Source organism: Megachile rotundata, chromosome 7, assembly GCF_050947335.1.
Source record: "Megachile rotundata isolate GNS110a chromosome 7, iyMegRotu1, whole genome shotgun sequence".
Lineage (NCBI taxonomy): Eukaryota > Metazoa > Arthropoda > Insecta > Hymenoptera > Megachilidae > Megachile > Megachile rotundata.
The window spans coordinates 17,132,844-17,146,235 of record NC_134989.1 but is presented as its reverse complement, the minus strand read 5'-3'; the positions used below and the strand labels follow the sequence as shown (position 1 = coordinate 17,146,235).

The following is a 13,392-nucleotide window of genomic DNA, read 5'->3' as shown; positions in this document are numbered from 1 at the left end:
TTTCTTCTGCAGCGACGTGGATTTATAACGCAGCCTTATATCCGGTCCATAAGTTTTGACAGCGTAATCTTGAATGAGTTAAGGTAAGGGTTAACGTTTCTGCGCGATAGAACGCAACTTTGTTTCACCGCAGGATTATGCCACGGAGAGACAACTTTGCGTATACCTCTCTAATGTTATGGCAAGTTCTGATAACGTCCTACGCATAGTTTCAAGCTTTATAGTCTCTGCAACTTTTTAAACTTCTTCTTGCTGTATTCCATGTGACATATACAACGCATTCTAATAACTAGATTATGATTATGATAGATGCGATAACAAGAGTATCATATTTCTAGAACTAGAACTTAATGTTTCAACGTTGCATAATCCGATCGTTAAAAATACTTGGATGTATCTGAATAGTCGTTACAAGGCTAAAAACATCGATGACCTTCAAGACAGCTTTTAAAGAACGAAAGAGACATCTAGATGTTTTATCTCTATCCGAGATACCCCGTATATAGAAAATCGCGTTACTCTTCACTTAGGGAAGCATCGTTAAATCTTGCCGCGATTCTTTATGGAGAATTTAATGCAGTTGTGCGGTTAAAAGAATATACGGTATATAAAAGAAAAAACAGTATCAAAGCGGCGTTCTCATTAAATCCTTGTTCGCGTGGGCGTAGTAAGATTTCACGCGGATACTTTAGAAGGGGAAACGTCGTTTTTCATTTTCCAACGAGTCATTTTAGCGTCGCGCTTCATCGCAAAATCTACCGATCCACTTTCCTTTTGCCAGCCATACTTCTTCCGCTTCATTCTTTTTCTTGACCGATGTTTCAATCAATTTTAAACCATTATTTCCGCATAACGAAATCGCGTTACTCTATAGACGTTCAAAGAACGTGGTTTGCTCTTTAATTTTCCTCGTGGAAATGCGTATCTCCAATTTCCCCATAATTCTATAATGTTATTTGTTTATTCGCGCGATTCGTTTGCGTCCCGGTGCCAGGTTTTCGTTCGAAAAATTACCTTCCCTGTATTTCGTCCTCAAAGCGACGCGAAACACGCTTCGATAGCGATCGCTGATCGAATTTGCGAATTTTTATCGATATCGGCTTCGATTCTGTTCCGTTAACTAACCGTGACAAGGCAATTACCGTGTACGTGGTTAATCATCGTGCGTTCGCGTAATTGCCCGATCATTTTCGCTCGTTCTGCTCTATTATTCCTAATCCGGAAAACATGAACGATCAATCTGTGATAAAACCTGAAAAATTATTCGACGTTTCACAGTATCGGGGAGAAAGGGTGTCTCGAAAAAGAGCGAGCAATAAGAGTAATTTTGAGTACACATACGTTTGTCATCAAAGAGACAATGGATATTAAATGCGTGGCGATACAATACGTTCTACCTAAAACGGTGGATCTACAATTTCAATCTATATTCGTTTTTTTCAATTTCTGGCCGTCGGCAAAACCGCGATTTGATGTCCAATTCTGCTGTTGCTTTGTATCCAGAATGCCTCGTTCATTTTCCATTTACCCTCACACGAAAACGCGTAACAACGTGGTCGTTCATCAGCTGTCAAAGTTGATTGGGAAAATAACTCTGGAGGGAATCTTTTCTGCTTTAAAGGATAACATCGCCGAAGAAAGGATTCTTGGCAAAAGTATATTAATTGCTCCGATCGAATCAATCGCTTCGAAAGAATTAAAGAAGGAAGCGGTAGGGTAATTCTTCGTTTCCAGCCTGTTTCAGACGCCAATGACGAGTGACGTCGGCGGAGATAAAATTGAACAGATACTCGACGACGTCGCGAATTGCTTCATCAAGGCACCATTTCCTTCCCCGTTTTATTTTCTCGCTTCGTTCATTATCGTTTATGCAATTTCAAACGTCTTTCGTTAAGGAAATAAGGATTAAGCCCATATTTTATGCTGCGTTTAAAAATACCACCGACGTGTTTATATAAATGATACCTCGAATAACCGAAGCTGGATTTTTATTTCTACCATGTTCTCTTGTAATCGATTTCCTTTGGTTTTCCTAACCGGTTGCGGGAAACTATCGATAATTGTGGCTTAATGGACGTGGCTTCTCTTCGATACCATCGATACGATCAGTGTAACGCGTTCAGTGTACGGCATTAAATATAAAATGCTTGATAAACGTTTAAAAAGATTATTACTAGATCCGTATTTCTTTTTATTTCGACGATAAACATGATAGTATCCTTCGTTACTTAATTAAAACTCTGTCTCGTTGTGTATCACATGACAAACAGATGCTTGGTTCTATTTTACGAAAATATTTCAAACGACGTTTGAACCTCGAACAGATAAGGCAATAAAAGGTTAAGGTTAAAGGGAACGGTTATCGCGAATAAATTCCAGAGCGCTGACAATTTCCCGAAGCTTTGTTTTTCTTTTGTGCCATTTTTTCGCCCGTCTGTTAGAATCCGATAACACCGATAGTGAAATGGTTCTCCCGGTAATCCACTTTCCAAAACAGATCTAACTCTAATTTCCATATTCAGGGAAGGTAATTCCGCTGTTTGTTATTTCGAAGCTTCCTCGATCAAAGCACATACGGTAGAAAAAATCAATTAGCGATTTATTCCATGGATTATGTGCAATCGAACAATATCGCATCCTCTGTAATCCTCACTGATTAAATCGTGTAACGATGCGACGAAAGTTTAATTCGTAGAGAATTTCCAATTATATCGTAAAAGTATAGGAAAATTTGATATCAGGTAACAAAATCGAATAAAGTGAATTGTTTTATTTAGCAACGAAGCAACGCATGTTCCCCGGAAATATTTAGTGGACAAAGTTTCCAGCTAATTAGTGGGAAACTGAAACGGAGCCAACGCAGAATTTTCCGTGCGATGTAACGCGCCCTAAAACTCGGTCACGGGATAGGATAAGATTCTATTTTACGCCGTGTCGTATTCGATACCGACATAAAATCTCATTTCCATTTCGCGAGAAAAGGATTTTCGATGCAACAGCCTTCTGTTCGCGCAGTTTCATTGGTTGTTAGCAGGTGAAAAGGACGACGAAAATCGCTTGGTCGCAATTCGAAGTATGCAAATTCTCTTGCACGAACGCAAACAAATTAATGGTGAATATTCAGGGATCAACGGGAGAATGTTTTGCTGATAAGCGTTCGTTTAATGCATCGAATAAATGCCGGGTCGGCTGCGAAACGGGTAAGCCAGCGTGGAAAACTGGTTTCACGGGAAATTCTACTTCTTTTTTTCCTCCCAAACGGTCGTAGGAGACGAACGGTTTTTCGAGGACTTTGTCAGCGTGAGATTGGTTGAATTACGTATGGCCTACGGCCGTTCCACGTTCCGAATCCCCATTTTCATCGGGCCATTCGCGTTACACTCGCAACCACACTAGCGAACCGAGAAAACGTAAAACAGTCTGACGCACTCCGTTCAATTCAACGAAGAAGACACATAAAAGCCACGTGACGCTTCGGGCTCGTGTATAATGAGAGTTCCATCAGAGAGGAAAACGGCGAAATTTCTTACTGAAAAACGATCGGCACCTCGAATATTTTGCGCAAAATGACTTTTAATTAGGATGCAAATTAAACAGACAGCTCCCTGTGAAATATCTACGATGTCGGAGATTCGCAGTTTTTCCTCGTTTATGTATTGTATTTCTTGGATAATAAGGCTACTCGAGCATCGCGACAACTTTCCTCGCACAGAGCTGGCCATCGATTACGATATTAAATTAAAATCATATCTGACGCATGTACTCTATTGCAAACAGAAATTATTTTCGAAACAAAACTACGTAGCACGGTTGTTCGTAACTTGGTCCGTTATCCACGTTTACGTATTTATAACAGCTCATTATTACTTCATGGTTGCTCGAAGTACTGCAACTTTTTTAAAATTAATGTCGCATAATTTATGCTGCTGGTTTATTCAAAATAGAGTAGTATTTTTGTCGGAGTAGACGAAAATGGAAATTAATTACTCCTGATTAAATATCTATCATAATTACGATTATAATTATCGTCAATAAACAATGTAATCGTTAATTGCGATTTACAATGAAATATTGAAATTGTAATTGTTATGCGTTATCCGCATTAAATATGGCTTAGGATTATATCGAATTGCTATCAACCGATTACACGAATCACCCATTTCATCTAGCAGGCAAGATCGAATATTATACGTAATGTCGATTCAAAATTTGCATCGAATACCACCGTTTAAGTTTCAATTTTCGCTAGACCATAGATCATTTCTTATGCGTTATTGTCATCGGGAAATGTTGAACTAGCGGAAAACGCAGGCGATTTCGCGTTGGTCACAGTTCTGTTGATCCTGTTTTTTCTTCCTGCATAAAGCACGCTCAAACAAACGCTGTAGTTAACGCGAAAAGTGTGTAACAGAGAAACGGAAATTATCACGAGAGGTAACAGTTTTTTCCCGTCGTTTTTTCAACATAAACGCGGACACACGATGCACAAGATTCAAGAGTACGCTTCGATCAAACAGCCGTCGCGGTTTAATTGCGCTTTGTGAAGTTCAACTTTTTTTCCGCGATATCGTGGCCAATTCATGCGGTTATCGATAACGTGTCGACACAGCTAAAAAAATAACTTGTTGGTGCAGTTGAAAATAGTAATAAAAACCGTGGATCGTAACGAAGTTTAACCCGAATTCGATGTTTGCCCTTGTTTCAGTTTTCCTTTCAGCGAGGTCAAAGTTTCCACGCGTCACGGAAACAAATAGAAAACGAAACGATGTAATTTGCAAATTAACGCGACCGTAAATTAGAAACGAAATGTCGACTCCCGTTGACAGGTGACATTTCGAGAAATCTGTCCAAAATTTACCTGGGAAAACGCGAAACTGATCACGACAGCTTCGGATTACAGCGTATTATTAAAATATGAGCAAGCAACGTAGTTCTCCACTGACTCGTTCATTTTCCACGATTTAAAAAGGATCGAGGTAGACTGGAAGTTCTTTCCGAAATCTAGCGTAGCCCACGGTGCAGTTACCGTTCGAGCTGTTTCGTGGTTACGTATTTCTCGGAGGTTTGTGGTTATAGCCGAAAGTCTGATCGCGTGATAGGGTGCACACGTATCGCGCTCGTAGAAAATCGAACATCCAAGAGAGAACCGACGTTAACACCGCCAGCTGGAAATTTTCGTTCGGGTATCGTGAAAATGTACCCGACTAACGTATGCGATGTATTAAAATGTAAATCCTCTTATTTACACGTTGAGTACTGCAGTAGAAACAGTCGTGTCTACCTAAATTAACATGCGGTGGCACGCGTTATTAACGGTACTAAAAATGAATTATTTCATCTAATGCCTGCGTTTGCTATGTTAAATTACGTAGAATCTCTTCTACTTGTATATTAGAGTACAGTTTACATCAAGGAAGTTGCGATGTAATTTTTCCGTTGAAAATTATAGCGTCTTTCATCGCTGACAAGTATGGCCCTCGATATGCTAATAAATCTTCTTTTGTCTACACCCGGAAATCCCATAACAAAGATCCCTTTGTAACGGCGCAATGGAGCACGCGGAACAAATAACTCTCCGTCTCGAAGCGTCGGCTCGGAGTAATTAATTACACGGCTCTTACCTTAGTATCGTTGTAAATAAGACGCAGTTGGAATTTGGACAAGGCGTTCATTTCGTTCACTCGTTCGACTGCTAATCTAGCCGCCTGCAGTTCGCTGGGTCCTTCCGGTCTCGGCTCTTGACCTCGAGTCATCTCGAACAGACCCAAGATGGTTATATTCGTCTTTTCGAACGGTTTCGCGCTCGACACCGTGACATCTTCCTCTTCCTCTTTCTTCTCTTCCCGGGTGCTCGATGCGTTCTCGAAATCTTGTTCGGTGGATATCAACAACGGATAGGGCGTCGAGACGCGCTTCTCCTCCGATTTGCCGGCGTTTATGTTCGAGGAGCGACGCCCGGAAGAGGCACCCGGTAACCAGAAATCGTCAGCGGTGTCGTTAGCCTTATCGTTCGCGTCGATCGTTTCCTGCCGCCGTTCCTCTTCCGCGTTCTCGTCCACTTTACGATGACGATGGAGAACGTCTCTGCCGGCGCTCTTGGGCAGATCCGGTGACATCGTTGTCGGATACGACGCTAAAGTGACCTCGGGAACGTCCAGCTTGGGCGGACCGAAGTGCCTTCTGTCGTACTTTTCAATTTGAGGTGCTACGGGCGGTTTATGGGTGACTTTTATGGGGAACTTTTGCGATCCTTCGAAGCCAATGAAAGGCTCCTCGCTGGTCTCGTTCAGAGCCGCTGACAGATTGCTATCTACTTCCGTCGGATGAACTGTAGGCTCCGTTTCATTGTCTCCTTTCGTTCTGGGATTATCCGCGACTCTATCGGATCTGTTCCTTCGAACGGACCGCGAACGCTCCTCGTCGCATTCGCCGTCGCAATCGGAAAGCGATGCCTCTAATCCGGGGGAACTCGACGTAGTCTTCCAGTTCAATTTACGTTTCCTCTCAAAGTTTCTTTTCATCCTAGGGTCAATGTGTCTTCTAGCATGGTAACGCACGGTGTTCGATACGCTCGTATCGTCCGTTCGAGTATCCGTATCGATTTGCGCGCCGTTTCCTTTTCGTAATTTTCGTTTCTCGTGCCGTCTGCGGAACTCGACGAAAGAATTGTCGAGTATTTTGGTCACGCCACCGAAGAATTCGCTGTTATATTCGCCATTCGATTGGAGTTGTTTGTTCGCCAGGTGGCTACAATCTCGTTTAAACGAGTTCGTTTCCTTCCGCGATGTTCTATTATCCTCGATGTCGATGTTATCCACTCGATTCGACGAGCTTAGACCGCGTTGCATCCAGTCCGGAGCGTCGTCAGAATTTCTTCGAGAGAATTTTCTTTCCGCGCTAACGTCGACTGGACGGTAAGGAAAGGTCACGGGGTCATGACACTGGGGTCTGGTCTTTTCATTGCATGGAAGGACGCTGCGGACAGAGACGAGGCTGAGAAGAAGGATCAGGTTGCAGGAAAGGTGGAAGGTCCCGGAAGATGAGAATGGCAGGAGGAGACGAGAGTGATCGCGGCGCGTGCCGACGCGCGTCATAATCAGTCGTCGCCGCTGTTTCGACGACTCGTGGCGTCCTGCTGGTTTCTCATCTGCAAAACGATAGGATGTATCCGTTAGAAAAATTCAATGATCACCTATTAAACTGCTACTCTTTTTTTTTCTTATACGGTAGTTTTTTATTTTATCCTGATTTCAACTTGGTTCAAGTCAGCGAACCGAGACGATCAATATTTTAAAAAATATTGAATAATAGATTTCCGAGCCAGTTTACGTGCTCTATTGTAAGAACTGATTGCAATTAAAAGAGCATAAATCATCCAGTCACGCGGTAAATTGCTAGGGGAACCTTTTTACGCGAGAGTTCAAACCCCCGTGGAAGAAACGTTAAATTTTCTTTAACGCTTCCCCTTGTTGCCGATTCTTGTAAAAATAGTAGCGAAAACGTAGAGCACGTTTGAGGATAAATATAAATTCAAATATTACGAGCAAGAATAAAGTGTTATCGATCAACCATGCCGCGTACTGTATTACCAATCTGCCTTTTGCGCGGTGATATAAACGCCATAACTTATGCTTTCGAGTTGGCTAAATCCTACAATATCGGCAGTATTTCATCGCAGTCTCCTTTATCGCGATTAATAAACGTCGGCAGATTTATTCGTGGCACGAAACTAGTAGCGCCTATTAGCTTGAACAACAATAAATACCCTGGCAGAGAATCGTATCGCACGAGATTCCCTCCGTTTTTCGAACAGAAAATCCGTGTACGAGCAGCAAGAGGAAATAATTAACCACGACAACCCTTTTATCGCAACGTCGACGAAATTTCTGACCTTGTTCAAATGGGTTGAGCACGCGTAAACGACGCTACCGATTAAACAATGAGATTTAATTTATCCAGGTTGCGTAACGCAATGTTCGCCAAGTTAATGTCTTCCTCCTCGACGAATATTCTCTCTCGACGTTTTAACGTAATTGACTTTCTAACTATTTAGCGAGCACTTGTTTTACACGGTATGACCCACTCGTTCCCCGGCAGGCGACATGGAAGCATCTGTCACGCGATATTTCATCTGCTCTTTTATTATGCATGAAAGTACCAGTCGAATTTCAGCTTGCTGTGCAGCCACGCTTCTTTTAAGCTTTAACGATTTTTCGATGTCACGCGTGAAATATTTGACAGAATGACGCGTGTCGCGTTCGAGTTTCACGAAAAAGACACGTCGTTACACCACCGAGATCCGAAATTATCGTGCTGACTGTCATACGGATTACCGACGTCTCGAACGCCGTGTTCGAATCCTTAGCGAAAGAGAATTAGTGCTACATTGATCGTAGCGGTAAAATCTGCCATCTTCGGTAAGACACGCGGTAACATGAATTATTAATCTGTTTGTTGGCAAATGTTTCGACCCTGGTCTAGATTAGTTTCGAAGACGAAGAAAGTGAAATGAATAGAAATGAACTTATGAATACTTAAATGCAACGGTCACGAGTCGGATCGTCTGATTGTCGCGATAAAAACGTTAATGCGTTAAATATGCATCATTTACGGGAAGAATTCCGAGTACTATCGAAATTACGCTAATAGTCCGAGGCACTAAACATGGGATTAAAAAATTAATTTTTCATAGTCATACATATAGTCATTTTCACAGTTATTAGGCGTTTTTAATATCCTTCAAGATCATACATTTGAATAATAGAACTTTGTAAACCTAGTAAATCGCATTTCCGGTTATCGGTATCCCCGGTTGATTCGCATAATCCCGCCCACTCTTTTATTTCGGGCATGTCGAACCAAAGAGAGGGTGGATCGACGTTTTCGATAGACACTCGTCTGACAGAAGGGTGGATGCTGGAAATCTCTTGTATGGGTAGACCTCTCAACCCCCTGACCTACCGCCACGCCACGTAAACCCTGTTTCTCTATGCTACCTGCGTCCCCGTGAGGAACACCACGGAAGAAATAGGACAGGAAGTAATGGTATGATAGAGAGCGACGGAGATAAAAAGGTGACACACACGTACAATGGACCGATACATTCGCGTCTTCGATTTTCAGAACTCTATTTATCGCGAAATAAATTAGAATCGTGCCAGCGATGACCGTCAGATTTTTTTAGGTTTATGACATGGTGGTCTGAAAGTTTCCCAACACGACCCTCGTGTCGAAGGAGAATTATATACGAGCGAAAACTGGTTAATCCTCGGACCGAGAATGTCCAGTCACTCATGATTCAATCTTGAATCTGTCTTATCCGTCTGTAGAGAGTCGAGATTATGACGGTCGAGTAACGCTGCAGTAATTTTCTTGATTATAGTCGATGCGTTAATCGATCTAGGCTCCAGATTATCTTCGACGAATCGAACGAAAAGGGAAGACGTTTGAGGAAATCAGGGAATTCGATTTCTTGGAGGTTTGCGGGGAAAATAAGTTTTCAACTGAATATCCGTATTGCCGGTGGATCATGCGGGGAATATGATTGCTTCCGCGTGTTTGGAAACAGAATATTCCGTTTCCCCCGGGATATCGAAATAAGGATTCATACGCAATCCACGAACGATGCGTGGAAAGTTACGTCCACGAAAACGGGTAGCTCTTTCGATTGCGTTATGCATTTTAAACGCTCCTAAATTTTCTGCGCGGGCGAAGATAAAAAGACCCTCCGTCGGTAAAGTTTTCAGGTACCTCGTCACTGGACCCTGTCATAATTAAATATTTAATATCTACAGTCATAATTTGAGTAAAACCTTGTCAATTATTCAAAATAAATATCGCTTAAGAAAATACGCTTGAAACTTTTTTATGTCCGATCGACCTGTCATTAACGCGATCTTCAATTTCTTTCTCCATTCTGCTCTCCACGAGTACGCGAAGGAACGATCTTTAACGCTTGTTACCAAGCGGTTTACAGTTTAAATAACCAGAGCGACCAATATCGAGATTGAGAAGGAAGAACGGGGATGAGATTGGAAGTCGTGGAAAAGAGCAATCTACTTTACGCCAGAGAAGAATCTTGCAAAAGTTCGTTAAGTCTGCACGATTTTTGCCGAGAGTTTCCCTAGCGATCGCGTTCTACTTTTCTTTCCTGGGAAATTCGCTGAAAATCAGTCTGGAAATATCGCGTCTAAACGAAGCAAAGCAGAACGCATCGTGATTGTTAGTACATAAATTATTGCGGCCGTTTTCACCTTTTGCCGATTATGGATTTGCGCGGTAGCCGTAATTTTCCGGCTCGACAATGCCGTAATTAAAGTATCGAATTTCATTGTTACCAAAGTATTTCTATTACGCCGGTCACTTTTCGAACTCATTACGCCTTGTCGTCGGAACGATTTGCGAAAGTGATAAAGTACTTTGCAGTTTGATAAAACGTTCGGGGAAATTGCGCGGAAACGTTAAGAGAATGTTGCGAGGTAAATTTTCGAGGCTTTTATAGACGGTGCGCGTACGAAGCTTTAAATGCCAATTCGCAATCGAAAGAGTATTAAATATGCATTCGCAGGGAATAATACAGGGCCGATGATAATGTGCATAACCACGAATGGGGATAATTGAGCCAAATGAATTTTGTAACGATCGTTGTGTACAGTGGGATTCACAAAAACGTAATCGAAGGATAGAATGCGAATTTAATGATAATAATCCATATTATCGGATTACCGAATCCGTACAAGGTTTAACGATTTTTTGAACGAACTCGGCGAGAAATTTACACCAGTCAATGTTATCAATCTACGTGGCAATAAAGCGTGTACATATTTTATTGGACTACTATGCATCAATGACGAACACGTACGTGTAACGTTGCGATCCGCGGTCCAACTTAATCGATTGCATTTATTAGAATTAATGGGAGACATCGAGGGTCGCCACGGCCTTAAAAGCTTCGTCTCGTCCCGCTTGTTACTCGTTTATTTTGTTTGTCAATCTTTCGCGTGCAGTTTCGTAATCGTTTGATTTTTTTTATTAGACCCCACTTGAAAGAGGAGAGAAAGATTCGAGGATCCTTTGGCCGATCGCGAACTATACAAAGGTTCTTCAACGATCTTACGAATTATCGGAAAATTAAAATCGTAAGGTTGGAGAGGTGTCGATTCACTCCGCGATAAAGATCGCAGATAAAAGAAGAAATATAAATGTTGAAAGTTACGGTTTTCTCGACCGGAGATTACAGGCAACCGGCAAAGTTCCTTAAATTTGCACGCGGCATCAGACTTTCTTCCTAACCTTTATAAATACTCTTTTGTGAAAGATATGCAGCACCGAGCGTAAACTTGCATACTGTAAATAAAGGAATCTTCGCCGTACTTTTTGCGAATATACTACTACTTTGGAAAGTCGATACCGAACTATTGTATTCGCTCTTTTTGTCGACCAGTTTGGCCACCCCATCGACTACAAGAAATTCATTTTTAATATTTACAGTCTTATAATTTTATAAGGGCGGTCATTATATTAACGCAAATTAAGCGGCGATGTCATGCACGTCATAAAAAGAAACTAAAAGGAATGACAAAATAAAACTGATAAAATAAAAGGCTTACAATTTTATATGGAAAAATAAAGCAATTGGTCGTGGTTGGAAAGGCAAAACGAAATTAACACCTACCGCGACAACCAAACTATCAACCGCGAGCTTTCGATACTCGTGAAAACGAGTCGATAAAAGCCGATATAAAAGCGTACAATTTACCGTAAAATCGTGTAACGTTGTTTCGGACGTCGCATTTTTCTTCAATACCGAGTTCGACCAAAATCGATGTCGATGATCCTTTTGAACACGATCATTGTGAATAACCTCGCCCTCGAATCCTTTTAAATAAACGTGTCACTTTCCAGTCGCAGGAATTTTTTACGTTTTCTTCGTCGACTTGTCTTTATGTCAACTCGCGTCGGTATCCCTTTTACGGTATTTCCTAATGTTATACGTCTGCAAAATATATGCACTTCGTTCGGCCAATCGGGAAAAATCAATTAAAAAAATATCTCGATTAGTTTCTCCTGAACGCCTCTGATTGTTCGCGATCGCAATCCGGCGTGTTTAGATAAGCGTGGAACGTCTTTCGCACCCTTTTCACGAGTCTGCCAGTGCTCGCAATTGCATAATCTGATCGTTTGCTTGTTCCGAGCGAAGTAGCACTCCTGGTTATTTATTCACGGCTCATTGTCTTCGCGCTGTGAAGATTTTGCCGTGGAAGTGTCCAGTGACTCGTCAGGAAATACGAAGACGATCGGTAGGAAATGTTACACAAATACTTCGTAGAATTATTTTTGTTTCTCGAGATTGTTGCGAATCAAGGGCTGTCAAGATGGAGCAAAATAGAGTGTGTTTCGAATGGTTCGTGGCGGCAATAACGTGAGCGTCGAGGGTGTCGCGTCGAAGCAACCGCGTCGCGTGCAGGCGGTCCGCGCACTGTTGCCTCGGCGAAATTCTGCGAGCCTCGTCTTCTACAGGAGTTCTCGTGACAGCCAGTCCTAGTAACGCGCAGACGCTCGTTTCTCTTGTATTTTCCTTCGAACGGCTACCTTTCGTTCGTTAAACGACCACCTGATGTCCACTGTTTCCGAATATTTCAACCATCCAACTGGATAGTTGGATAATTTTTTTCACCCTCTTTCCCGTAGAACCTTCTTTCGAATAAAGAGACACGGCAAGGAAGAGATTTCCTCCTTTTCTTTAGAACATTTTGCAATTTCTCAGAGAATAAACGTTAGATTCTCCACGCTTTAAAACTTTCCCACCTTTGAAAAAGGAAATTTTGCGCGTTCGTTTGTACTGCATTATTCTCCAAAGACTGAAAACCGGCTAGAGACGGAGCAACTTATAATTCGTGTTTCTTTAATCTCGTTCTTCCACAGCTTTCAATCACATCTGCTTCTGCTATCGAACGATTTATTTGAAAGAGAGAGGACAAAGTATGAAGAAGAGAGTTCAAAGGGACGTCCCGATCCTCGTGGTCATCTTGAAAGCTTTTCCCTCTTAACCTTTCGACGCAAAAAATGCAATCTGGTTCGTTTGAGGATTGACCTGCGAATAAATTACCACGATTCCGGAACGAATATCAACCGTCGAGCCGTATAGAATGGCGGTTCGATCTTTCATTTAGAGCGCAAAAATTGTTGCGGTTGCGTTTGTTAACAGGCGCAAACGGGGAGAAAATTTTTGGAATGTCGGCTGGTGTTTTTAGTCGGCGTATCGATGTGTATTTATATGCAAATGAACGAGCATCGGTCGCTCCCGGGGAAAGTAGCTTGAATAAATTACGTTGTTCGAAACCGCGCGAACACAATTTCCTTCGTGTCTTAGGCCGCGTGTCGGAGATGCAA

The 13,392-nt window shown here is 42.1% G+C and overlaps 1 protein-coding gene across 1 annotated transcript in view; it reads right to left on the bottom strand.

The window, feature by feature from the left end:
- Nucleotides 1–12,495, bottom strand: part of GABA-B-R3 (gamma-aminobutyric acid type B receptor subunit 3) — a 39,275-nt gene extending 26,780 nt beyond the window's left edge. Inside the window, exons 1-2 of the mRNA XM_012292072.2 lie at nt 11,759–12,495; nt 5,622–7,147 (exon numbers count right to left, since the gene is read on the bottom strand). Coding sequence (XP_012147462.2) covers nt 5,622–7,094 — 1,473 coding nt within the window. The 5' untranslated portion in view covers nt 7,095–7,147; nt 11,759–12,495. The remainder of the gene's footprint in view (nt 1–5,621; nt 7,148–11,758) is intronic.
- Between the last annotated feature and the right edge of the window lie 897 nt (nt 12,496–13,392).